Source organism: Protopterus annectens, chromosome 1.part0 (assembly GCF_019279795.1).
Source record: "Protopterus annectens isolate FY-2018-M chromosome 1.part0, PAN1.0, whole genome shotgun sequence".
NCBI classification, from domain to species: Eukaryota; Metazoa; Chordata; order Ceratodontiformes; family Protopteridae; genus Protopterus; species Protopterus annectens.
Window position 1 is genome coordinate 1,405,930,389 of NC_056725.1, and position 27,388 is coordinate 1,405,957,776.

A 27,388-nucleotide genomic window follows, 5' to 3' on the forward strand; every position below is an offset into this window, starting at 1 on the left:
CCAGCATGGACAATGACTGAGTCATACTTGTACTTGCTTTGGAGTGACCTGAGTGATTGCGTTATGTGGCGGATCCTGGCACCCGACAGGCAGCTTACAGTGACCTTCTCCTTGTTCAGTCTGGTGAGCGGGACGTCAGTGTGCCGGACAATAGAGTCCCCTATAACAAGTGTATTTGGTGTGTTTAACCTTAAGGGCTGTGACTGTGAGACACTGATTTTGTGAGATATGTGATTCGTGGGTATTGTTGAGGGGTGGCTGTTGCTTGGATATCTGCTTAGGAGGTCTTTGCTGTTTAGGCAGAGTTTTATTTAGAGCCTCCAAGTATGTTTTTGTGTGTATGTGTTGGGTATGCAGATGCAATAGGTCTATGTGAGACTGGATTTGTGGTGTGGGTGGTTACCTTTTCCTCCTGAGTCTTGGGTTGAGAGAGCTCTGCCTCCAGTTTGGCTGTGTAACTGCATCTCTCACATGTATTAGAGTTTGTTGGAAGGAGGAGAGGGTTGTCTGTGTACATAAGGCAATTAAAACATTGCCTCAAAATTCCCAGCTTCACCAGCTGGACTGGAGAATAACCTTGAAACTGACCCTTGGGCATATACCAGATTAGTATAGGGAACTGTTTTTTTACTGATCAGATTAGGGAAGGGAACTGATTTTTCACTTTATCAGGAAGGACCAATCGGGAGCCTAATACTTATGAGAAGTCAAGGAGGGTGTAGTGCTTTAGTTAGTGTTTCCTTATAAGAGCTGAGCAAGTGCAGGGCTTTAGAAAGAGAATAGAGTGATTACTTTGAGAGTTTGAACAGTTCTAAGGGAAAAAGTGAAGAGCAGACTTTGTGGAGCCTGGAATAGTTTAAACCTGTTTAGACGGCGCTTCCCGACGCTGCTCACTGCGCAAAACCGCGCAAAAAGAGTTGTAGGGTTTTAAGAGAGAGAGATCAAGGAGTTTAGAATTGACCCAAAATGGCCAATAAAACTACAGCTTCTAGGTAGTAACCACTTCTCCAGAGACAGGCAGGCTGTTCAGTGTTGACCACTCCCACTGGTGAACACAGAGACTTCCCTTTTGCCCAAGTAAGCACTGGCCTTCTACAAACTTCCAAACAGTTCAGAACAGCAAATCTGTAACTCAACTTTAACTTTCAGAAAGTGGGGAAAAAAGCAAGATTTTTTTTTCTTTTTCTTTTTGTTGTAGTTTAAAGGTAGCAGAGATACACAAGCAGCAAAATAATCACAACAGTGCAATAAATGACCCCACACTTGAGTGCTAGGCCAAAATCAGGTAAAATGCAGTTTTTAGAGAAAAACGATTTTAAATTAAGTGCAACACAGGAAATGCAGTAAACGGGCTCTAGATGTGTTCCAAGTACTGTTACTGTTACAGATATAAACTTTCGCAAGCCGGAAAATGCCAAAAAGTAGGCGGCAAAGCAAAATCAGAAGAAAATACTTAAAATCACAAACGTGGCTCCTTGATAACAGGTTCATAGTTACAAAGTATCTCCGCCAAAAAGGACATTCTCAGGACTGCAGCTTCCACCCCCTTTAAAAGTGCAACACAGTACGATATCAACAATCCACCTACATACCGTGGGAGTAAAACCCACAGCATTCTGCATCAAAAGGAAGTATACTGCCTGTTGTGCTACTAACAACACAAACAGACTTGGCACAAGCAGCACTAAACTTCTATCCCCCCGAAGAACTATGCAGCACAAGAAATCTGGAAAAAGCCAGAATTTATTGGCGGGGGGGGGGCAAAACCAGAGACACCTTTTAAACATTGGTTGTATAATCTTAGATGAAATATAGGAAGACTGAAACTCAAATGGTTATTATTTAGTGAATTCAGTTCTGAATGATTTGCCAGAAAACCACAAATTTTAAGAGAAACAGACCAAACTATTGAGCCAAACATTCTATGAAAACCTGGACAGTTGGGAGCGATCAAGTTGCCTTATATTACCTTTATTAATGCCCTCTTTTCCTAAAGTAAAGGTCATTTTGGCAAAGGCTATGGAATGTTTTTGAACATTCCTCTAGATACGAATGTGCTTGTGACCTTACACTGAGCAAATTATTCCAGATGCCATTAGTTATGGGGTGGTGGAAGTCATTCTCTGACACTGAGCATGTCTAGATTTGCAGAGTTGTTTTTCTGGACATTACAGGGACAGGCAGGTTTCAGTTTAAATGTAGCTTACTCATTAAGCTGTTATACTTCACACATTCTTCTTGGGTACAAAATTCTGAATAGTGTTCATAATTGTCAAGCAATCTGAGGCTACATATGTTTAGTTTTCCTTCCTGTTCATATTTTTTCAAGGCAAGTTTTGCAGTACGATGGTAGCTCTTAATGCAACAGGCTGCCGTAGCATGCCTATTGATTACTTTTATATTTTACGGTGGGCTGAGTTAATAAGTGATATTGGCATCATTGTTAATGTTAAATGAACTGTACATTTTAGACCTCAACTTAAATTTTTTAAATAAAATTAATGTGAACTTTTTGATCTATAATAGCCAGCATTGTGTAAATGTAAATCATGTGCTGGAAATGAATGGTTGGAAGCTGCAAATTAACAAATGAGGCTGTCCGAGAATGTGATGAAGCAATATGGTGAGTATTTTTCCTATGGCAGATAACTTCGTACAATGCCATTGAAGGGTTGGAAGAATGGGGCACCAACTTATAGGGAGCATTGGGTATTTAACAAATGTTTGAAAGCTTACAAGCCGTCAAACAAGTGATGTCATGAGCACTTAATCTGTAGTTTTTAAATGGTCCATCAGTCTGCCCTGTGGTTTAAGTTGGTAAAACTACCTAAAATAGAACATATTCCATCCGCAGACTGTATAAGACTTACCTTGCATACAAAAACTAAGAGCAAATGGTTTGTAGGATGCATTGAACTGCAGAGGTAGCAAATGGGCAACAAGTTCCTTTTCTGCAGCTGTGGTCAGATATGTGCAGTTTGGTTTATGAATGTGTGAAGGGCATTATTCATACCTAGATTTTGTGACTGAATGTGTATTTTTTTATTTTTTTTCAGCAATAATATTGGCAGGCGTATTGGGTGTTCTTGCTCTGATATTGATTACTGGCATGGTGTGCTTCTTCATCAGGCTGGCTAAGAAGAATCGGACTACTACTGTGGCTACCATCTGGTCTCCTCCTAATGATAAAGAGTGCCTTATGAATAGTGCCTACACTCTCTAAAGAGAAAATGAAGAACAACTTTTTTAGCTTGACTGTATCCTAGGCCATAAGACATGTAGATCCTAATATTTTCTAGGGGAAAGAGTAGTATAATGGAGAATAAAATTATTCAAGCAAAAGGGAGGATGTAAAAATACCAAAGGCATGAATTAATAGAAAAATGAGTCTGCGTTTGCTTGTTTTCTTTGGTACCCACTAATTTTGGCATTGGAAAATGTTTTTACTGAAGTGATTTCTGGTTAGTACTGCTGTTTTCTCAACTTTGGTGGAGATGTGTTTGAAAACAAAATGTTGGCATCCAACTTCCCAAATTGGAAAAGGCATTATTTATGTGCAAGAGTTTGTGCTTCTATTTACCCTACTAATGAAATTACATAACTGAACAATATGAAATGCATTGGTTCTCAGACAATACTTGTAAGGGATGTCAGCTGTGATATATCAAGCTTATACTGTAAGCCCTGAGTGGCATTTGGAGTTGAGAAGATATAAGGGTAAACTGAGAGTCGATAGTGAAACACTAATCTTTGTCTAGCAGGACTCTACAGATTGAGGGCTGATGACTATAGTTCTGTTGTAAAGTTTTTCCCTTACTGAATGCTGAAGTTTGATTTCTGTTTTAATGGTTATACAGCCCTTTCTGCACTGTGTGTGTGTGTGTAATGTCTTCCTTGCACCCACTTTATATAAGTACCAAAATCATAAGCTTCTGCAGTCTGAGCTTGAATTTCTTTAGCCCATATGCACTGTATTCTGCACTGGAGCCAAGTCGGTGTACTTGTGTGTGCTCAGCCAGTCAGTTTAGATTCCATAAAATACAACACCTGTAATTTATATGGTCACTGTTACATTTTTTAAGTTGTGTACCTGTGGTTGACCAATCCTGGCTCACAACTGTAGCAGGTTGTTGCCTTTATTTGCATGGTACTTGGAACATTACGTTGGTTGTCAGCTATTCTCGCACTTCAGTCCGGATTCAAATGGCATTGAAGAGACAAATTTAAGGACTTGCACTTATCAAAACAAACTCTAATCTTGAAATTGTACGGGTTTTATGCATTTTAAATTTTCTTTTGCCTGACTTTTTCAGTAAACATGACTGACAATTACTGAAGTACTACCTAGAGGGCTTGTCCAGAGATGCCATGTAGATGCATATGGCAGAAATTGACGTTCCTGAAAACAAAGTCTTTGACCAACCTTGGCTCTGCTTCAAAGATTACAGTGCCCACTGTGTATTACTCTTTCAGTGCACTTTTGATTTCTAACAAGATGTCATCCTTCTGTTCCTCATCTTTGGATGGCATCAGGAACCGTTGGAGGTGCGCACTCTGCAGTCTTGAGTGAGACCTGAAGTGGGGATATTGCATGTTCTCACAAGCTGGTACCACCAACTCCCCGGGGCCAGTTTCTGGGTCTGAATTATTGTTTTAGGGGATCAGTGCCACAGCTGAGTGGTTGGTTGGCCACTTGCCAGAAAGTTGAAATGGAAATTATATTCCCACTTGTGGGCCCTCAGCTTATTGCATACTGTTGCTCAACGTAGATGAGAACATCTTCAGCTAATGTAGAGAAAATTGCGTTTGTGCATGTGAGTTTTTCTGTGACTTCAGTTCCTTGTACTTCTGCTAGAGTGTACCTCATATCTTGCATTTGGCAAACATAATCTGTCAGCTGAAAGTGTGTCCTGTTTTGTTCGTGTGTATATTGTCACTAGCCAAAGGAGGGCTTGTCAGTCTTGTCCCAAAGTCATCTGGACTAGAGTCCTTTTCTGTTTTCCTCCTAGCTCTTCTCCCAAGGGTGGTCTTGTTGAAGAAGCCCTTGGGCTCATGAAATTCACTGTGGAATGACCATGTGAGCTTTCACCTTCCATCAGAAGCCTCTTAATACCTATGTTGAGAAAAAAGAAGAGGAGAATTTTGTCATGTGTGGCCTTTTACTTTGTTGTATCTTGATAGCAGACCTTCCTGTGATTAAATGTTTAAGTTTGTAATTTGTATATTTGTCCATTTGTGTTCTTTGTATAGTCAGGTGTGGGGAAAGAACTGGAATCCCGGGTGCATGTCCACTCCTAGCAGAACATTGCAGGGATGTTAACATGTCTGAGGCAAAGGCAGTATGTGCACTCCCAGCATGAGAACTTCAAATTTTAGAGGAAAAGAAAACTTGAGGGAAATATCCCCAAGTGTTCTGTGAGCTACGGAGATCAAAAGGTACTGTGCAGATACTTGTGTATGTTTATCAGTGCAGCAACATTCGTCTTAAGCATCCATTTTATTAGGTAATTAATTAGTAATTAATAGCTACATATATAAGTTTCAGGTTAATATGATTTACTGTGTTTTTAGGGGGAAATACTTGAATTTTAAATGAAAATACTAATCTTGAGATTCTGTGGGTTGTATGAATTTTAAAGGTTTTATTTTTCTGGTACCTGACTTTCAATAAATTTTGTTTTTGACAGACCATTACTGAAGTCCAGGATTTTCTTTTCCTATGACCAAGTTTGCACCATTCTGCAGAATTTAAAGTTAATAATTGAAAATGAGATTTTCTATTTGAATGCCTGAATGCCCTTTTGCCCTTTTTCAAAGGAAAAGTCCATTGGGTTGCTATGGTGTGTGCTAGAGTTTAATAGAACTTAGTAAATTAATACGCACGTTCTGATGAAGTTCATTTCAAAGGGCTAAAGAGCTAAATAGTGTTGCACAAATTGCCTGAGTGAGATGGCCATCATATTGATCAGTGAAGCAGAAGCCTTAGCTGTATGGGTTAGATCCTGCCAAGATGTAAGCCATCAAACTTCCAAAGCTTCAAGGCACCGTCCATGTGCCGAAACTGTCAATTTGGTTGAACTGATCTGATTAAAAGACAAGTTTGGGTTCAAAGACCTTCAAAGCTTCGGCTGAAAAGTTTGCATCTCAGGCTTTTGATTGACCGGTCGTATGCTTGTGCTGATCCTTTGCTGCACAAATCAGTTCCCTTGGGGAAATAAAAAAACTTCCATTTTCTTTTTGTTGCTGTTCTATCACTTTCCTCTTCATAAAAGTTATTTAAAGCTAGAAGTGTATTTTTAATGGATTGCCATGAAGACTATAACTTACTTTTAAACAGAGTGGTTGTTTCTCCTGTCAGTTTAAAAGTGGTGTAAACTATCTGATAATGTTTTTATGTGAAGACATTTTCTTTTTTATGTGAATAAACTGTTCATTTTACTTCTCTGGGGCTGCCATACTGCTTTAAAGTGATTTTTGCAATGTTTTTCTGTCAAAGTAACTTTTGTAGACTGGTAGTGTTTACTGGCCTTTGCTACTGTTCCCCAGAAAAGAGGCAGTATTTTTGGGATGACTATGGAACAGGCTACAGGTCCCATGGTCGGTCGTTCTTGCCAAAAAATGAAAATTTACGCAAACAGCCTTTGCTGCCACAACAGGCTAACAGTTTACCTCAACAGCAGGTGGGTGACTCTGCTCTGGTCATTTGTTGTACCACAGATCCCTCCTCTTTTACTCCAGATCCCTCTATTGTAGCACCTTCAGCCACTATGGACTTGGGGCATAGCCATGTCCTGTGGTTCTGTCGGGGTTCCATCAGTGGAAAGGGGAGACCCACTCGTGTCGGTCCTGGCAGAGAGAATAGGGAAGGTTTCATTGTTGAGTCAGAATACTTTTACCCATCCCTGGGGAGGCTGCTGCTGCCATTAGTAACGCAGCTGGACCAATTTTTCCTCTCTGAAAGAAACAGTAAAACAAACGTGTGTACTCCTCAAATTTCTTTGGATAGGAGTAGTTTACAGGTCTGGCTAAGGATTAAATTCAGGCTTATTGATACTTCTGGTAAAGTTAGATGTCCTTCTATTCATATGCTACTGTATCCATAACATGAGGGAGTCTGTCTCATACATCTGGACTTTTTAGAAAAGTTAGTTGCTATTGCGAAGGTATGTTCGTCGGCCCGCTGCATTCAGTGTACGTCTGCCATAAACAGATGTCTGGTATAAAATGAATGTCAGCATGCACCTATCTCAGAACTTTACTGCCACCTGTGTGCCACCTTTGACTGCCAGCTCCGGTCATCGCTCACTTGGAGAAGCCACTTTGTGTGCATTCAGGTAAGTACCCCTTAGGGGTTTTTGGTTACCTTTATGCTACTGCGTTGTGGGTTAATGTTGGATAGAAAGGGCAAGCGTCATTGTGGAAGTCAGATTCCACATAAAGACTTGCACGAGCTCTGCCTATTCTGTCTAGGCCAAGATCACGACCACACCACTTGTGAATTCTGTCAAGCTTTAGTTCCCAAAACCCTTAGGAGCTATCTGGCTGTGTTAAAATTGTGTTTAGAGAATCACCGCTTGAGACGCTTAGCCAAACACATGGACCCAACGTCAAGAACATCAGAAGAGCTGCCCACAAAAAAGGCCTAGAAATCTCTGCCTCATCCTACTGCTGTGCCCTCTATTCTAACCATGCCTCTCGAAGCTAGTGAAGGCCCGGAGTCCGTCTGCAGACATTCCACTGACTGGTACCTGGAAGGAAGCCTTCAAAGAAGCCACTAGCACATCCCAGATGGAGTTGCAGGCACCTGAATTGGGTGCTGGCGAGGAAGCAAGGCTTATTTCCGAGGGTCCAAGTGGGGTTCCCCAAATAGCCGTCTACAAAGACGTTATCTCTGATATTGTGAAGTGGCATCCGGTCCTCCTTCCCTGCATCGCATAATGGCCACGACTATTATCCGGTGCTCCCAAAAAGAAGCAAAAATAAAAACCTGTTCCTTCTCAACTGTCTGACCAGGCGCCTGACTGGCAGGCCTTTACTCTGGGCCTACTTAATGCCTTTCTTGATTTACACCAGGCCTCTGCCCCTGCCCAGGTTCCTTCAGTCTGTACTCCTAAGGGTAAATTAGTACTGTTATTTCCTCTGAAGAAAATTTTCCAGGGGATGAAGCCATAACGTACATATCCTAAATTGTTTCCCCTATGGGGTATGCTTCTCCAGAGGAGTCAAATGGAACAGATTCCCCAGGGGAAGACATTACTCTTGGGGAAAAAATAGTGCAGATGAAGGACTAAGTGGGACTGCAGTCAGGTTGCTGTGACTCGAGGTATTATGGCCTCTTACAAATGGAGTCCCCTAATCAGTCTGCAGTTCCTCCTATGCATCTTGCCTTTTTGGATGCCTTCCTGGCTGCCTCTACAGCCTGAGATTCGCAACCTCCTGCACCAAAGTGCCCAGACAGGTTTTATAAAGTCCTTGAAGATGCAAAATTCCTCTTCAGGGCCCCTTTTTCAGACCCTTCCACAATTTCTGTAGCTGCAGATCAAACTTCTCCCCTCCACTTCTCTCCTTGCTTCTGCATAGGAAAAGCAGAATAATGGAAAGACTGGGCAAAAAAGTATAGATCTCTGCCACTTTAGCCATGAGAGCCGTAAACTACCAAACTCATACGGCCAAATATTCCTTGGCCCTTTTTATTGATGCTATCAAACAGCTGGGTGACCTTCTGGATTCCCCTATCAAAGGTCTCTAGTCTTTTCAATTCCTGCAGTCAAGTAACTCAGTCACTCCATTGTGTAGTTATGATGCAGTGGAGGCTTCATCAAGGGCTGCATCCTCATCACAAATATTCCTGGGTTAGGCTACAGCCTCTGCCTGATGACATTGTCAAAACTCGTGGATGCTACTTTGGATAACAAGCCTTTGTTTGGTTCAGTGGCTGATGAACTCTTTAAGGCCCTTCAAGCGAAGGGCAAATGCACCAGGACCTCTGGCACATATTTGTCTCCTTGTGTCTCCACTTCCAGAGGAACTATCCAGCTAAAGCTACCTTTGTGAGAGCCTTCCAGACGTGCCACCCAAAGGGGAAAAAAATTCAAGGAAACAAACACCCTCCGGGTCTTCTCCGTCTGCTCCAGTTCAAAAAAAAGGCTTTTCAGGCAAAGTCAGGTAGTCTGTGACTACCAGGCATTAAGCCCAGACACTCCCTCTCTCCATGTGCCTGTCCCTGTCCTTCCCTGCTTGGAAACAGGTTACCCACGTCTCTTGGGTCCTCTAAATAATAAAACTAGGTTATTTTATGGTGTGGGAAACCAGACCTACCTTCAGAGGCATTTCTCAACCCTCTCGAGACCAAATGGCTTCCTTTCCCCCAGATCTGCAGACCATCCTCTCTCAAGGCACAATTCAAGAGGTATCTCCACAATCAAGGGAAAGGCTTCTACTCCAAGATGTTCCTGGTCCCCAGGAAAGAAGGTCCCTGGAGACCTGTCTTGGATTTGTCCCATCTAAACGCATTCCTCTAGGTCCCCTACTTTTGGTGAGTGTTCACAAAGTGCCTACCCCCAATCATTGCCTTTGCCAGAATGCAGGGGATCCAACTCTTCCCCTACCTGGATGATATTCTCATCCAGGCATCATCCCCACAGTTGATCCAACAACATCTAGACTTCATCACCCTCTTAAGGTGCCTGGCATTCACCATAAACCTCCACAAATCCTCCCTGACACCCTCTCAGGATCATGTGTTCTTAGGTTGCAGGATTTTGACAGGACAAATGACAGCCTGTCTCCCTCCAGACAAGATTATGCCCCTTGCATCCTATTTCCAGGAGATTCTCCCTCTCCAAGCACTGTTTGCCAGGGAGTTTGAGGCTCCTGGAATTCATGACCTCCACCGTTCCCATAGTACCCTTCGCAAGACTACACATGAGGAAATTTCAGTGGTACTTAAGGACAGTCTGGAAACAACGCCTGCACCCTGTGGAGTTTATGGGTACCCCTGCTTCTCTGCCTTTCCAGAGAACTAAATTGGTGGATTGCACAGTTCTCTGCCAATCCAGGTCTTCCCCTACAACCCCTTCCCCCCAACCAGGATCTGTACACGGATGCTTCAGACTCAGATTGGGGTGCAATCTTAAGAGAATGGAGAGACGGACACATTTGGACAGTGGGCCAACAGAGGGAACAAGTCAATATCAAGAGATGAGAGCCTTGATTCTGGCCCTCCAAATCTTCAGGGATCAGATTCTACCAGATGTGCTGAGATGGTACACAGAGACACTACTACTGTATTGTGGTATGTCAACAAATTGGGGGGGGGGTCCTACCTTCTATGCAGATTGGCCCTACAGGCATGAGAAATTGCCCAACAGACATGTAAACCTCCTGGCGGTCTGCATACCTTCTGCAGAAAATGTGATGGCAGATGCTGTAAGCAGGACCATGACTCAAGTCCATGAATGGATGCAAAACAGGGATGTGTTCCTGGACCTTGTCCATAGTTTGGGTATACCTCAGGTAGACCTTATTGCCTCCCTCATGAGCAGACAACTCCAAGCTTTCTGCAGCAGGATACCTTCTCCCAGGGCATGGAGGGTGGATGCTCTTTCCTTAACTTGAAAGGGGATGTTCGCTTATGCATCCCCCCCCCCTTCAGTCTCCTGCAAAAAGTTCTGCTGAACATTCAGAGAACATCCTCAAATCTTGTTGGTGACCCCATTTTGGCCAAGGCAGCATTGGTTCCCCTATTACATCATCCGGCCAAGGGCAATCACCACAAGTTACCCCACCGGCTGGACCTGCTCATACAGGAGAAGGGAACTGTCATACAACCCCAAATATCCAACCTGAACATTACACTGTGGGTGATAGGGCATTGATTCCCTTCGGACACCTTTACACCAAGGACATGCTTCAGTTTCTGCAGGAGGCCAGAAAATCCTATGTATCCAAGTGGAAACGTTTTTTTGTTTGGTGTCTAAAACAAAATATCCAACCATTGACTGACTGTAGAACCTCCAGTGGTTTTGTCTTACCTTTGTGAACTGATGAACTCTGGCTTGTCATACTCTTCAATTAAACTGCATCTATCTGCCGTCTCAGTACGCCTACCTCTTGTGCCCCCTCTAGCTTCCAGACCAGAAGTTAAGCTCTCTTTAAAGGGGGTACTACACATTAGACCTTCCAGGAAGCCCATTCCCCCTCCCCTTGGGATCTTAATTTTTTATTGGAAAAGCTGACCTTGCTGCTCTTTGAGCCGGCCAAGGACTGCTCTCTCCAACACTACATGGAAAACTAACCCCTTGGTGGCCATTACTTCAGCCAGACTGGTCTCTGAACTGCAAGCCGTCATGGCCTCTCCCCCTTTCAGTCTTTCACAAGGACAGGGTTGCTTATGCACTAGTCCATCCTTCATGCCTAAAGTAGTTAATGAACTTTCCTTGAATCAGGCCATCAATCTCCCTACCTTCTTCCCTTCGCCTCAAACCTCTGCTGAAATGCTCCTTTACTCCTTGTTGATGTACCACATGACAGTTGTGTTGTCTGTTAGAATCAACACCTGCCCTGGAAGAAGTAGATCCTTGAAAGCTATTAATGCAAACTGGACTGCTAACATCTCCTTCAAGTTGATATGTAGATGTTGTAGTCTGGCAGGCCACTTGTCTTGTATCCACTTTCCATTCAGATGAGCTCCCCAAGCTTTGTCTGAGGCATCTGTCGTTAGAATCTGACTCGCCTCTGGCCGGGTCACAGAGAGTCCCTTGTTTAGGTGACATTCCTGAGCCCACCACAAAAATTCCTTTCGAATGCAAGGTATTATTTGAATGACAGTGTCCAGATCCTGGCAGTGCTGTGTCCATACATTCTTGAGATACCATTGCAGCTTCCTCATATGCAGTTTGGCATTGGGAAGCACCAGAATACAAGATGCCATGAACCCCAAGGCTTGAAGGACTGTCCTTGCAGTCAGCCTGGACTGATGAGACAATTGATGAAAGTAAAGGGAAAGATTCTTTTGTTTGTCCGGGGTCAAAAGGCCATCTGGGATGCTGTATTCAGTCTTACACCCAGAAAGCACATGTCCTGAGAGGGTACTAGACTGGACTTTATTTCGTTCACAGAATACCCCAGGCATCTTAGCACTGCTATCACATATTCCAGATGATGAAGAAGCTCGTCCCTTCCTTGAGCCAGAATCAGGCAATCGTCCAAATAAGGATAGATCTGTATTCCTTTTAGCCTGAAGAAAGCTATCACTGGAGCCAGAACTTTCGTGAACACTCTGGGCGCAGTAGATAAGCCAAAGGGCAATGCAGAGAACTGATAATGAGAAGTCCCAGCCCGAAAACGCAGATACTTCCTGCAACTCAGTCTGATAGGAACATGAAGGTAAGCCTCTTTGAGATCCATCCAATGATCTTTGCCCAGCAGAGGTAAAAGCTGTTGTAACGTCAACATTTTGAACTTGGGAATGTCCAGATAAGTGTTGAGGATAGATAAATCCAAAATTGGTCTCCACGTGTTCCCCTTCTTTGGTACTAGGAACAGGCGAGAATAAAATCCTAGGCCCACTTCTGGCATAGGGATGGATGTACATAGACAATTCTAATACTGTTTGGACAAGACCAAATCCATCTGTAAATCTGATAGGCTGTTTATCTCCTTCCACCCAAGAGCCCTGGGACACCATTTCCAAGCAGACCATTTCCTCCTGGATCTCTCAAACTGTTACCTTTTGCTATACAGCCCATGTCAAAAGGCTTCCCTTCCCAGTGAAGGCACACTCTATTAGGGCTGTGTCCTTCTCTGGTGCCTTCTTTAAGGGTTTGGATACAGCTGCCATTTTAGAAGCATCTGCATGGTCATCTGTCCACACTTTCACCAAACACTGTAAGCTGGACATTATTTCCAGGTTCAGGGCAAGATTCACCAAGGCCATTCTTCATGGCTTTGTGGAAAATGTCTCTTTTCCTCCACCCAATTCTTCATAGCATGACTTTTTGCACTCTCCCCCATGTTATGGGTACAGCAGCATTATGAATAGGACATTGTATAGTTGTGTAAAAATCTTACCATAGCTTTAAATATCCTTCTCTTCTGTTTGCTGCTGTATAGTTTCCCACCCTGCTTTCCCCCTGATGCCTGACTCCTGAGTACCCACTCCATAGTACTCCATAGTCGCTGGTTTCTGGTGGCATCCATTTCTGAGGTAGGTACATGCCGATGTCTGCTTTTATACCCGGCATCCATTTATGGCAGTCATACGCTGAATGTAGCAGGCCGATGCACACACCTTCACAGTACCAGCTAACTTTTTCTAAAATGGCCAGGCGTATGAGTCAACCAGAGGCAGACTCCCTCATGTTTTATGGATATAGCAGATAGAAGGGAAAGGACATCCAAAGTTATGGTAAGATTGTGCACAACTATACTTTTCTGGTAGAAGAGGGGAGATGTGTTTCCCTAAAGGGATTCAAGATTCTGAATCTGAAGATGCACTGATGCATGCAGTTTTTTTCTTCACATTTGTGATTCAGACTGAGGAGAGCTATGTTTCTGATTCTCCCTTTGGGGGAGGTTCTCTTTCACTGAGACTATTGCTTGCATGTGCCAGTGTTTTCAGTGGGAAAATACTGAAGTTTCTTAGTCCATCAGAAAATACTATGAGTTATAGAAGGTACAGACTTTGGTCACTGTGAGGGAATATCTTGGGATTCTGGGTCTCATGCCGTCTTTGGTTCTCATGAATACCCCTGGCAAGACTCCACATCTCTTTGGGTCCTAGCATCAACATCTTTTAACTTTTCAAAGTCTAATGCTAGGGTTTGTCAGAGAAGTCTTGTGTTGGAGACATCTTTCCAGGTCTTCCCTTCTCCCTCCCTACTTCAAAGCTGTATGTCACCACAGATGCTTCAGACTTGTTTGGGGAGCAGTTTCAGGAAGGGTAAAAGTGCTGGGGGCATGGAACACCAATGATGGATGCAGACACAAATATAAAAGCGATGCTTACTGTGATCAAGGCACTTAAATCTCTGAACAATTTTTGGTCCCCTGAACCTCTTCAAGTGGTTACAGACAATATCAGTCACATGATACATCAGCAAGCAAGGGGAACCAGGTTGTGTACTCCTTTGTAGACTAGCCATGGTAGCCTGACATATAGTTTTATAGCAAAACCTCACTCTACAGGCGTTCTACATTTTATCAGAATAAAACTGTGTGGCAGGCTGAGCAGGACAAGAGCAGACTGTCACAAGTGGAACTTAGATCAGGGGGTCTTCCAAGATTTTATCCATCTGTGGATAGTTGCCTTCTCTCTGAACAGCTGGCAAGAATCTGTTCCAGGACTCCATGCAAGAAGATCTGGAAGACTTGTGGCTTTTTTTTTCCTTGGACAAGAATGCCCCTGTATGCCTTTCTACCCTTTCCACTCATATCCAGGGTACTGCTGAAGATTCAGAAAGAATTCCCCAAAATCATTGTAGCGACTCCCTTCTGGCCCAGGCAGCTGTGGATGTTCTTCATCTCACATTGCTGCAGTCCTTACACTTGGGTAGTCCGCTGTCCTCGGTCGGCCCGAATATCAAAGTATAAGGCTGACGTCGGTCAAGGCGCATTAGACTGACATCAGGACGTCAGGGTACAAATGCGCATGACCGACGTCATATCCTCAGTCTTTTTTGCCGCATGGTCCGATGCAGAAGCAGCGTTGCAAGTGCCGTTTGGCGTTCTGAAATTTTTCGAATTCGGAGTTTCAGACAGAGTCAAAGTTGGCTAAGTACCCCGTTGGGGAATATTTTAGTTTTTTCTTGCCTCAGTGGTTTACCGGATGTCAGAAAAAGTGAATAACTGTATTTCTTGTGGGAAACAGATACCGCATAGAGATTACCATACTTTGTGTATTCCTTGTTTAGGGCCTGAGCACGACGTTGTTGGGTGTCGCTTTTGTGCTAGATTCAGTAAGCGCACTATTAAGAGAAGATTAGATTGTGCCAGGTTAGTCTTCGGGAAGCGGTGCAATTATAATATGCCGTCGGATGCTCCGACGCCTGCTTCTTCGAAGAAGCGCAAAGACAAAGCAGCTAAGCCCAGACAAGAAGAGTCGTCCGTACCGGACGCCGGTTCTTTAGAGGCGTCAGTGGAACCGGTGGTTCCGACGGAGGCCTCTCTGGAGTCCCAGGGGGAAACTTTGATTTTGCAGGATGTGGCCTCCCAGGAGGCAGGTCAGGCTGAAGGGGCTTCTCAGGTAACTATACTCCCCTCCCTTCCTAGGATGATTAGGCCCTCTCCTTCTGTTTCCAAGGCTTCTCCCAGAGGCAGGTCAGGTTTAGCTTCTGTGGGTGTCACTCCTAGTTCTTCAGGATCTGTGCCCAAGAAGCACATGCTTAAAATGGCAGAGGATTTAATTACCTTAATTAGAGGTTCTATGCCCCCTCCTGATAAGAGGCCTAGGGTGGAACCAGAGTTGGGGGGTTATGAGCAGGCTTCGGATGTGTCTGAGTCTTCGGCTGAAGACTTGCAGGAGTATTCTCCTTATTCTGATTCTGATGTGGATGATTCTACTCCTTCTGCTTCTCCTCCTGAGGATTTTTCTTTTTCAGAGACTCTTCATTCCATGAGGGAGCATTTTAAGTGGGAAGGTCAGGACTTCTCTGATTCCAGGAAAAGGCTTAGGGAATTTTTGTTTTTACCCCAGCATAGGCCTTTGGCTATACCTCCTGTTCTGGATGTTGTGGAAGATGTGTTTGCAGAGGCTTCTCTTAATCCTGATTCTTTGCCTCCTGCTCCTGTTAAACCGGATAGGTACTACAGGGTGCCTGAAGCTCATAAGTATCTTTTTAAGAGTCCTAGGGCGGACCCAGAAACTGTTAGTCAGGGGCCTAAGGGTGTTAAGGCTTCTGTTGTTAAAAATCCGGTTCCTCCAGATAAAGAGGCCAGGGCTTTGGATAGATGGGGAAAGAAAGTCTATACTTCTTCCACTCTAGCTATGAGGGCTTTGAATTGCCAGTTTCACATGTTGAAATACCAAAACTATCTACTTTCTCAATTGAAGTCTAAGGTAGATGCTCTGGCGGAAGGTATTGAGTGTAAAGAATTACAAGATTTAGTACATGTTTCTGAACAGGTGGGTAAGCATTCTTTGCAATGTGGTTTTGATGCTGTACAGGCCTCGTCTAGGGTGGCTGCCACTGGGTCAGTTCTTCGCAGGCACGCCTGGCTGAGGGACCAGAATTTATCTGACCATGTTAAGACAAGGATTTTAGATGCTCCTTTACAATCTGATGTGTTGTTTGGTTCACCTGTTGAGGCAGTCTTGAAGAAAATGGAAGACAAGGCTAAGTCTATGCAGACTGTTAAAGATTTTTTGCAGGTTCAGCCTCCGAAATTTAGTAGAAATTGGCCTACTAAGGGGTGGACGTATCCTTCTTATGATTCCCAGTCTAGGGGTAGATCTAGACGTGGTAGGGGCAGAGCTCAGGGCTCTTTCAGGCCTAGAACAGGGAGTTCACCTGCACAGTCTTCGGGTGAAGGCAGGGGTCAGTCCTTTCGTAAACAGACACAATGACCTACCTTTTCAGCTGCCAGAGCCTTCTCGTCTGGCAGCACCTTTGGGAGGGAGGTTGGCACTTTTCAAGGAAAATTGGAGTTTAATTACCCAAGACAGATGGGTATTGGACATTATATACCACGGTTACAGGTTTTATTTCCATACCTTGCCTCCTTTCAAAGGCATGCCAGACGTTCCTCCTCAACAAAGAATAGAGGCTCACAAACAAATTTCTCTGTTGCTTTAAATAGGGGCCATACAGCCGGTCCCTATGCCAGAAGTGGGCCTAGGATTTTGTTCTCGCCTGTTCCTAGTACCAAAGAAGGGGAACACGTGGAGACCAATTTTGGATTTATCTATCCTCAACACTTATCTGGACATTCCCAAGTTCAAAATGTTGACGTTACAACAGCTTTTACCTCTGCTGGGCAAAGATCATTGGATGGTAACTTTGGATCTCAAAGAGGCTTACCTTCATGTTCCTATCAGACTGAGTTGCAGGAAGTATCTGCGTTTTCGGGCTGGGACTTCTCATTATCAGTTCTCTGCATTGCCCTTTGGCTTATCTACTGCGCCCAGAGTGTTCACGAAAGTTCTGGCTCCAGTGATAGCTTTCTTCAGGCTAAAAGGAATACAGATCTATCCTTATTTGGACGATTGCCTGATTCTGGCTCAAGGAAGGGACGAGCTTCTTCATCATCTGGAATATGTGATAGCAGTGCTAAGATGCCTGGGGTATTCTGTGAGCGAAATAAAGTCCAGTCTAGTACCCTCTCAGGACATGTGCTTTCTGGGTGTAAGACTGAATACAGCATCCCAGATGGCCTTTTGACCCCGGACAAACAAAAGAATCTTTCCCTTTACTTTCATCAATTGTCTCATCAGTCCAGGCTGACTGCAAGGACAGTCCTTCAAGCCTTGGGGTTCATGGCATCTTGTATTCTGGTGCTTCCCAATGCCAAACTGCATATGAGGAAGCTGCAATGGTATCTCAAGAATGTATGGACACAGCACTGCCAGGATCTGGACACTGTCATTCAAATAATACCTTGCATTCGAAAGGAATTTTTGTGGTGGGCTCAGGAATGTCACCTAAACAAGGGACTCTCTGTGACCCGGCCAGAGGCGAGTCAGATTCTAACGACAGATGCCTCAGACAAAGCTTGGGGAGCTCATCTGAATGGAAAGTGGATACAAGACAAGTGGCCTGCCAGACTACAACATCTACATATCAACTTGAAGGAGATGTTAGCAGTCCAGTTTGCATTAATAGCTTTCAAGGATCTACTTCTTCCAGGGCAGGTGTTGATTCTAACAGACAACACAACTGTCATGTGGTACATCAACAAGCAAGGGGGAACACATTCTTATCCTCTATGCAGGCAAGCAATGATTTTGTGGGAGACTGCTCTCAGTTTACAGCTCAATCTTCAGGCAAGGTTTCTGCCGGGAGCACAGAACTCCTTAGCAGATGTGTTGAGCAGACGAATTATGGATCCCCACGAGTGGAAATTGGATCCTCGTGTATTTCAGAAATTGACAATGTCATGGGGAACTCCAGACATAGATCTGTTCGCTTCTCCACTAAACCACCAGCTGCCAAAGTTTTGCACGAAAAGGTTTCATCCCACAGCTTGGAAAGTGGATGCTCTTTCTTTCAATTGGAGAAATCTTCATGTGTATGCCTTTCCACCTCTGCCTCTCCTCCCAAAGGTACTTCTAAAGGTCAGACAGGACAAGCCAAGGATGATTTTAATAGCTCCAGATTGGCCTCGACAGCACTGGCACCCATTACTGAGAAGTCTGGTACGGGAGCCTCCTTGGCCTTTACCTTCGATTCCACACCTGTTGTCTGAGGAGGACAGTCATTTGCTCAATGTCAAGCTTCACTCTCTTCACCTAACAGCCTGGCATATTCTGTTTTTAACCATAGAGGGTCTCAACTTCCACAGCAAGTTTTGAATGTGATTTTGGAAGCTAGAAGGCCTAGTACAAGAAAAGTGTACGCAGATAAATGGAAGAGATTTTTATTTTGGAGTGCAGCAAAGGATTTTGATGTTTCAGAGCCTAATTTAAGTGCGGCTCTTCAATATCTTACTGAGTTATTGGACAAGGGTTTGTCCTTCTCTTCTATTAAGGTTCATGCTGCAGCAATTTCGGCTCACTATGACTGTGATCCACCATTGTTTTCTCATCCTTTGTTCAAGCAATTTCTTAGAGGGGCAAAGAATATAAGACCCCCACGTAGAGCTCCTACTCCTGCTTGGGATCTCAATTTTGTGTTGGAGAAACTCACTCTACAACCTTTTGAGCCTGCAGCTACTACCGAGTTGAAATATTTATCATGGAAGACTGCTTTTTTGTTGGCCATTACCTCTGCAAGAAGGGTTTCTGAATTGCAGGCCCTTATGGCGGTTGAGCCTTTCTTAATTTTCCATAAGGATAGGGTATCTTTGCGTACTAATCCTTCCTTTATGCCTAAAGTGGTTTCTAGTGTGGCTTTAAACCAAACTATTCATTTGCCTACTTTTTATGCAAATCCCCAAAATAAAGGGGAAAAGATTCTGCACACTTTAGATGTACACAGGCAGTTGCGTTATTATTTAAGCAGGACTAAGGGGTTCAGGCAGTCTCAGCAGTTATTTGTTTCTTTTGCTTTGAGTTCTCAGGGCAAGCCTGTGTCAAAACAAACTATTTCTAAGTGGATTGGGTTTTGCATTGCTTTCTGTTATTCCCATCATGGCAAGGAGATTCCAGCTGGGATTAGGCCTCATTCCACTAGGGCTACTGCCACTTCAACAGCTTTTTTAAGGGGGGGTGGCAACTAAGGATATTTTGGAGGCAGCTACTTGGAGTTCAGTACATACTTTCTCTAAGCATTACCACCTTCCACTTTACTCTAAATCTAGGGCTGGTTTTGCCACTGCTATTTTACAGGGCATTTTGGCAGCTCCTGCTTCTTTATAGTTTTGCCATCCTCCCTTACCTCTGCTTTGGGATTCTACCCAAGTGTAAGGACTGCAGCAATGTGAGATGAAGAACATAGTACAGTTTTGTACCTACCATAAATGTAGATGTTCGAAGATCCACATTGCTGCAGTCCAATTTACCCTCCCTCCTTCCCCTCTGTAGTTAGAGGCGGTTGTGTGGGTTGGGTTGTAAATATTGTATATATTGTATACATTGTACATATTATTAGTGCAAGGGTGGTTGGTTGGTTGTTTGCTGTCTTTTGGTTTTGACCTTTCTTTTTAGGGTCTTCTGACATCTGGGGCAAGAAAAGACTGAGGATATGACGTCGGTCATGCGCATTTGTACCCTGACATCCTGATGTCAGTCTAATGCGCCTTGACCGACGTCAGCCTTATACTTTGATATTCGGGCCGACCGAGGACAGCGGACTACCCAAGTGTAAGGACTGCAGCAATGTGGATCTTCGAACATCTACATTTATGGTAGGTACAAAACTGTACTTTATCCCTTCTTTTTCAAATGGCCACTGCAGACTAGATCTAATCACACAAGTTCAGGGGTGTTTGATACAGCCTGACATCAGTCATTTTCAGTTGACTGCCTGGATGATAGGGTCTTAATTACTTTTAGGAGTCAGTATACTGACTGTGCAGCAGATGCTAAATGGATTCAGGAAAGCCTACTACTAGAAAATTCTATATTAACAAATGGAAAAGGTTTTCTAGTTAGTGCCAACATCATAACCAGCACCCACTCGAGGCTATTTGTTTTCTGGTTTTACAGTACTTGTGAGATGTCCTTCTGTTCTCATGTTGCAGTATTCCAAACTCTTAGGTTATCCTCTGCTTACTACCAGAATGTCCACCCAGTATGCAAAAGCTTGTAATCACTGCTAGGTACGTGGGACGTCTGACATTCACCTAGGGAGCGTGGGCCATAAAAGTGATGCCTGCATGTACCTTTCCTCAGAACTTCTGTGCCGCCATTTGAACATCAGCGCTTATGCCATCTTTGCCATTGGATCATCAAGTTTCGAAGATAAGTAGCCCATTGGGGCTGTTTCGGATTCCTTTTTGTCACTGCATGACTGTTTAGGTTACATGTCATTCAGGAAGGGAAGGGTACAGGTGCTGTTGTCAGATCCCCCATAAGGACATCCACAAACTCTGCCTTTTCTGTCCAGGGCCTACCCACAACCATCTTAATTGCACGATTGGTCAGGCCTTCGTCCCTAAGACACACTGCAGTCATCTACATGCTTTGAGCATTTACTTGGAGAATCAGTGTTTTAAACACTTAGTGTTAGGGATGGAAAGGTCGTCCAGTTAGCTCATAGGACCACCTAAAAAGGTCCTGGTTTCCATGCCCCTCCTCCACCAGACGTCCCTTGTGTGGCTGACATTCACCTGGAGGAAAGTTCGGAGTCTGCTGTTACAGGTATAGCGAGTATGCCTCGGGAGGCTGCAGAACCTAGGCAGAAGGCATGTCCTGGGAGGGCTTACAGACATCTGCTGATGATGAGGGGGAGCCTTGGGTTCTTACTGCTGCCTAGACAGGCCCTTCCACTGCTTCCCAGCTAACAGACTCTAAGCCACTCTGAGACTAGGCCTTCCCTAGGGCCTACGCCTTCTAGGCCTTCACTTGAAAAGAAACACAAAACAAAATATCTTTCCCCTCCTGCTGAAAGTCGAGCTGATTGGCAGGCTTTTTCACAGAGCCTATTTAATGCCTTTGTGGCCCTAAGGCCCGCTGTGCCTGTTTCCTCACAAGCTGGTCCTATCAGTCCCAGGCCTCAAGTTGAGGAAATTATCCAACCTGAAGCTGAGGACTCCTCAGACTCCTCTTCAGAGGTTTCTGTCTCCTATGTTTCTCAGATGCCTTCCCTTGGGAATGCTTCTCCAGAGGATGAATCTGCTGAGGCTGACTCCCCAGGAGAGGACCTCACCTTTGGGGAGACTATTTCTAAAGTGAGAGAACATTTTCAGTGGGACTCTTCTGAAATGTCAGAGGTCCAAAAATAAGAGCAGCTGCAGATGGAAAGCCCTGCTCCTAATGCAATTTCTCCATTGTTACCAGCTTTCTTGGATGCTTTTAATACTGCTTCTCTTAGTCCTGATTCACAACCATCTGCTCATAGAAGGCCTGATAGGTACAACATTTTTGATAGAATTCCCTGTTGCTGACCCTGCCACTGTTTCAGTTTCAGCAGACAAGCCACCCAGGCTACTTACCTCCACCTCTGTCCTTCCTACAGACCAGGACAGTAAGGTCATGGAGTGCCGTGGTAAGACTGTATATACTTCTGCTACCCAGGCCTCTAGGGCAGTGAATTACCAGACACATGTCGAAACATGCCTTGGCTCTTTTGACCCAGGCCACCAAGCTTTTAGCTGACCTTCCTGACTCATCTTCCAAGGCTGAAATCTCCAGTCTTATCTCCCTATGTTAAGTTACTAGACACTCAATTAGATGCAGCTATGATGCTGCAGAAGCTTCTGCCAGGTTTGCAGACTCAGCTTCAGTCCTCTGAAGATATTCATGGTTAAGGCTACAAGGGTCAAATTGCTGGATGCACCTGTGGATAACTCTGCCCTTTTTGGATCTAAAGTAGCTGAGCTATTTAAGGCCCTTCAGCAAAAAGGGAAGGAACTGCAGGATTTAAAACACCAGTTCTGCCCTGTACCCAAATTTCACAGGAACTGTCCCTCAACGACCCAGTTCATGAGGAGACACTCTGCCCCAGCTCCCCATGCCTAGACAAGAAGGGACACTAGGAAACAGCAGACCCCTTCTAAGCCTGCTCAAACTCCTGCCCAGAAATATCCCTTTTAGGATATGGGTAGCCTGTCACTAACCTGGCTTCACTGCCACCCCCCAGACTCCATCTGCCTCTAAGGCTCTTACAGTTTGGGATTCAAATTTTGCAATACCTGGATGACCTCATGATTCAGGCTGAATGCTCCCAATCCCTGCAGATCCAACTCCACCAAGTCATTTCAGCCCTGCAGGCACTGGGATTCAACATAAACTTCCCCAAGTCCAACCGAAGTCCTTCCCAGGACAAAGTTTACTAGGCTGCAGGATAAAGACAGATGTCATGAGGGCATTCCTTCTACCCCCAAAAAAGTGGAAACCCTGAGGCAGTATCTGGCCTCCATTCTCAAAGCCATTGCTTTGACAGCCAAACGATATCCGAGTACTGGGTCATATGGCTTCCACTATACCCATGCTGCCTCTGGCAAGACGGTTCTATATTACGTGATCGAAACCTTAGGTTATCGAACAAATGTTGATCACTAAATATCGAACCCTTAACATTGAAAATCGTTTTCACATAAGGAAACAATGCCGTTGGCCAAATTAAAAAAAAAAAAAAAAAAAAAAGTTTTAAACAAATGAAGTAGGGGGCTTTGCCCACACCCCAATGTGGGGGGCTGGGCCCCCCACACACACCCAACTAAATATACCAACTCCAAGATCGCTGTACAGTGGAGGAATAACAAAATCCGCATAACAGCCAAACAATTCATTTCCCTGTGTGGAAACGACTGTTCTCAATTTTCAAACTTCGACATTTAGTGATTGACCTTTATTTTGAGATTTCACAACCTCTGGATTCTGGGTTCGATATTGTGAATCTCGAGATTGTGATCTTTCGAAGTTAAGAAGTGGACCCGTTTCTGGACATTGGTCACAGGTGGGGTACACCAGAGCTAGATTTGTTTCCCTCCCCTCTGAACAGACGGTTACCACTGTTTTGCACCAGGCTTCTCAGCCCGTTACCATGGGCAATGGATGTCTTTTCAATCTCATGGAAGGGGCGGTTTCTGTATCTATCTCCCCTTCCCATTACTTCAGAAAATCCTGCTGAAGATACAGCAAGATAAACCAAAAATCTTGTTGGTGACTCCTTTTTGGCCAAGACAGCATTGGTTCCCCCTTCTGCATTTAGCCAGGGGCATTCATCACAAGTTGTTACCACACAGTGGACCTTCTCACACAGGATAAGGTATCTCTCTAATCCATCCCCATCTGGAATCTCTGAATCTAACCCTGTGGGTGATAGAATTTTGATCCCCTCTAGACACTTTACACTGAGGATGTGCTAACAGTCCTGCAGGAGGCCAGGAAACCTAACACTAGGAGATCTTATTTGTCTAAATGGAAGAGATTCTCCATGTGGTGTCTACACAGACAGACCCATTTCAGACTGAGGTCCCCGTAGTGCTGTCTGTCTGTGTGAACTCTTGCAAACAGGGTTGGCATATTCTTCTGTTAAAGCGCACCTTGTTGCTGTTTCTGTCTGCCTCTTGATCCCCCTGTAGCTTCCCATCTCCCACCAAAGTTATTCCTTAAGAGAGTACTGCACCTCAGGCTCCCCTGGAGGTCGGTTCCACCTCCATGAGATCTAAATTATGATGCTCATCTTGTTTCACTGTTGCAGTCATTACTCTTGGGTTATCGTGCTGGCAGGCTACCCGCAGTCGGCCTGAATTCCAAAGTCTAGGTCCGGCATCGGTTGCTGTCGCCTCCTCCCTGATGTCTGTGCGCCAGGGGTGTAAAAGATGCAGCCGACGCCATTTTCTTCAGTCTTTTCTGCCGTGCGGTGCCCGAAGCAAAAGCAGTTCACAAGAGCCGGTCGGCAGACTCCTGAGATTTTCAAATACGAATTTCAGATACGAAGTCTTCATTAAAGCGAAGTACCCCGTTGGGGAAACTTTTCTTGCTCCAGACCGATTTCAGAAAGTTAACAATTGTATTTCTTGTGGGAAGCAAATACCTCATAAGGATTTTCACTCTTACTGTATTCCTTGCCTAGGCCCTGATCACAACGTTGCTAGCCGTCGGTTTTGTGCTAGATTTAACTAACGCACTATTAAGCGTCTGTTTGATTTTGCTTTCCATTTCTTTGGCCAAAGATTTAATTATATAATGCCGTCGGAACAGCCGACGAACAGAGTTTCTAAAAAACGCAAGGAAAAAGAAAAGGACAGGTATCCAAGATCCAAAACAGATGACTAGGCTTATGCTAAGCCAGTCGCTGGTTCTCAGTGAGGTGTTTCCCAGCCCCTGGCACCTGCTACCTCAGAGCCACAGGCCGCTGACGACTCCCACGTGGAGCCAGCTAGGCCTCTGGATACTCAAGGTGTTGGACACTCTGAAACCATTCCCTCAGATGGGTCTGGAGCCGCTGAGCAGGCATCTGCTTCTGAGGGTGTTTTCAGACCTACACAGTTATATGTAAAGCCTATTTCAGCTTCCAAAGCAAAAACTAAAGCAGCTCTAAAGACGAAGAAACAAGTACAGCATTCTCCAGGATAGACTTCCATGCCTAAAAAACAGATGCTCAAAATGGTCGAAGACCTAATTACCTTGATCAGGGGTTCCCATCCCCCTCCTGACAAAAGGCCTAGGCAAGAGACAGACTATGATTCCTCAGATCAGGTTTCCATTTCCTCTGACTCCTCTTCTGCACAGGAATACTCTCTTCCTCCCTATGAAGATTCTGATGCTAAAGAATCTATCCCTTCAGCCTCTCCTGAGGATTATTCTTTTGGAGAAACCCTGCATACCATGAGGGAGCACTTCCACTGGGAGAGCCAAGATTATTCATAATCAATGAAAAGGCTTAGAGATTTTCTTTTACTACCTCAACACAGGCCTCTGGCCATTCCCCATTGTAGATGTATTTTCAGAGTCCGGCCTTTCTCCTGACTCTTTACCTCCTGCCCCTGTTAAACCAGACAGATACTACAGGGTTCCAGATTCTCATAAATTTCTTTATAAAAACCCTGCTGCTGACCCAGAAACTAATTCTCGGGGTCCCAAAGGGGTCAAGGCTTCTACTGCAAAAAACCCTATCCCCTCTGACAGGGATTCAAGGGCACTAGACAAATGGGGCAAAAAGGTTTACACTTCTGCTACTTTGGCTGCGAGGGCTTTAAATTGTCAATTTCATATGATTAAATATCAGCAATACTTAATGTCACTGCTAAAAAAAAAAATGTTGACAAATTCTGATTGTGCAGAGAATGAGGAAATGCAGGATTTATTGCATGCAACTGAACAAGTGGGAAAGCATACATTGCAATGTGGTTTTGATTTTCTGGAGGCCTCTTGCAGGGCCGCAGTTACAGGCTCTGTCATTAGGAGGCATGCTTGGTTAAAGGAACAGAATCTGCCTGATCATGTTAAAGCAAAATTATTAGATGCTCCATTACAGCATGATATCTTATTTGGTGTTGAAGAAAATGGAGGACAAAGCGAAATCTATGCAAACAGTAAAGGATGTCTTACAGGTACAGCCACCAAGATTCAGCAGGAACTGGCCTGGAAAGAATTGGTCCTTTCCAGTGTCAGGTCACAGAGGCAGATGCAGACGCCCCACAGGCAGATCCCAGCCCCAGGGCTCATACAGGCCTAAACAGTGGGGCGATTATATCCCCAAAAGCGGAGAAGACAAATCACAGCCATGCAGGAAACAATCCCAATGACTTGCCTTTGCCAGCACCAAGCACTTATCTTTTGGCAGCCCCCTTAGGGGGAAAACTAGCACTTTTCTCACAAAATTGGCACATGATCACCCAGGACAAATGGGTCTTGAATATAGTGTCTCAGGGATACAGGTTCCATTTTCACACCCTGCCAAAGGCAAGAGGTATGCCAGACTTTCCACACAATCAATGGGCAGAGGCACAAAAACAAGTTCCGTCCCTCATGGACATGAGGGCCATTCAGCAAGTACCACAGCAAGAGCAGGGACAAGGATTTTACTCGAGACTTTTCTTGATACCCAGAAAAGACAAAGCCTGGAGACCAATACTGGACCTGTCTATTATAAACACGTATCTGGACGTTTCAAAATGTTAACTCTGCAGCAGCTTCTGCCCATGCTGGGCAAGAAGGCTTGGCTTGTTATTTTGGACCTAAGAGACATACCTGCATATCCCAATCAGACAGTCTTGCAGAAGATACCTTAGATTCATAGCTGGCTCAATGCGGTACCAATTCCCTGCACTGTCCTTTGGCTTATCTACTGCACCCATGGTCTTCACAAAATGCCTGGCACCAGTAATTGCATTTTGCAGACAGAGGAATTCAAATATATCCTTACTTGGACAACTGCCTTGTACAAGCAGAGAACCAAGGACATTCTACTAAAAGCATTGGCATTCGTAAAAAGATTATTAATTTGCCAAGGGTATACAGTAAACAAAAAGAAAGCAAAACTAGTACCCTCTCAAGAGATAATATTCCTGGGTGCAAGCTTAAATACAACTGCCCAGATGGCTTATCTCACGCCAGACAAATTAAGGCAACTGACCTCTTACTTCAAAGTTTTGGCAACAAAGACCCAGTTATCTGCAAGAAAAATTCTGCAGGCTTTGGGATTCATGGCATCCTGCATTCTGTTAATTCCATATGCCAGACTGCATATGAGGAAACTTCAATGGTACCTGAAAAGTGTTTGGACTCAACGTTGTCACAGCCTGGGAACATCAATTGCCCTCTCCTTGCCTGCAACAGGAGTTTCGATGGTGGGTGCAGGCCTGTCACCTCAAGGGACAGCCATTCACTCTACCCTCAACCAGGCAATCAGTAACAACAGATGCATCAGATTATGCCTGGGGGGCCCACAAGGCAGGAAAGTGTATTCAGGGCACATGGCCTACAAGCCAAATGCATCTACATATCAATCAAAAAGAGATGCTAGCTGTTCAGAATGCCCTGACAGCTTTCAAGGAACTACTTCATCCAGGACAACTACTGATAAGGACGGACAATACTACAGTCATGTGGTACATAAACAAGCAGGGAGGAACACATTCCTACCCCCTCTGCAGACAAGCCATGACTTTGTGGGACACA

At 44.4% G+C, this 27,388-nt stretch overlaps 1 protein-coding gene across 4 annotated transcripts in view; it reads left to right on the plus strand.

The window, feature by feature from the left end:
• The window catches only part of LOC122798404 (kunitz-type protease inhibitor 2-like), a 986,210-nt gene that overhangs the window by 739,083 nt on the left and 219,739 nt on the right, over nucleotides 1-27,388 (plus strand). The window contains exon 8 of one of the 4 annotated variants that reach the window (XM_044067323.1): nucleotides 3,057-5,691. The exons of the other annotated variants lie outside the window; for them this stretch is intronic. Coding sequence (XP_043923258.1) covers nucleotides 3,057-3,223 — 167 coding nt within the window. The 3' untranslated portion in view covers nucleotides 3,224-5,691. Of the gene's footprint in view, nucleotides 1-3,056; nucleotides 5,692-27,388 lie in introns of those variants that run through there. 4 annotated transcript variants of the gene reach the window in all.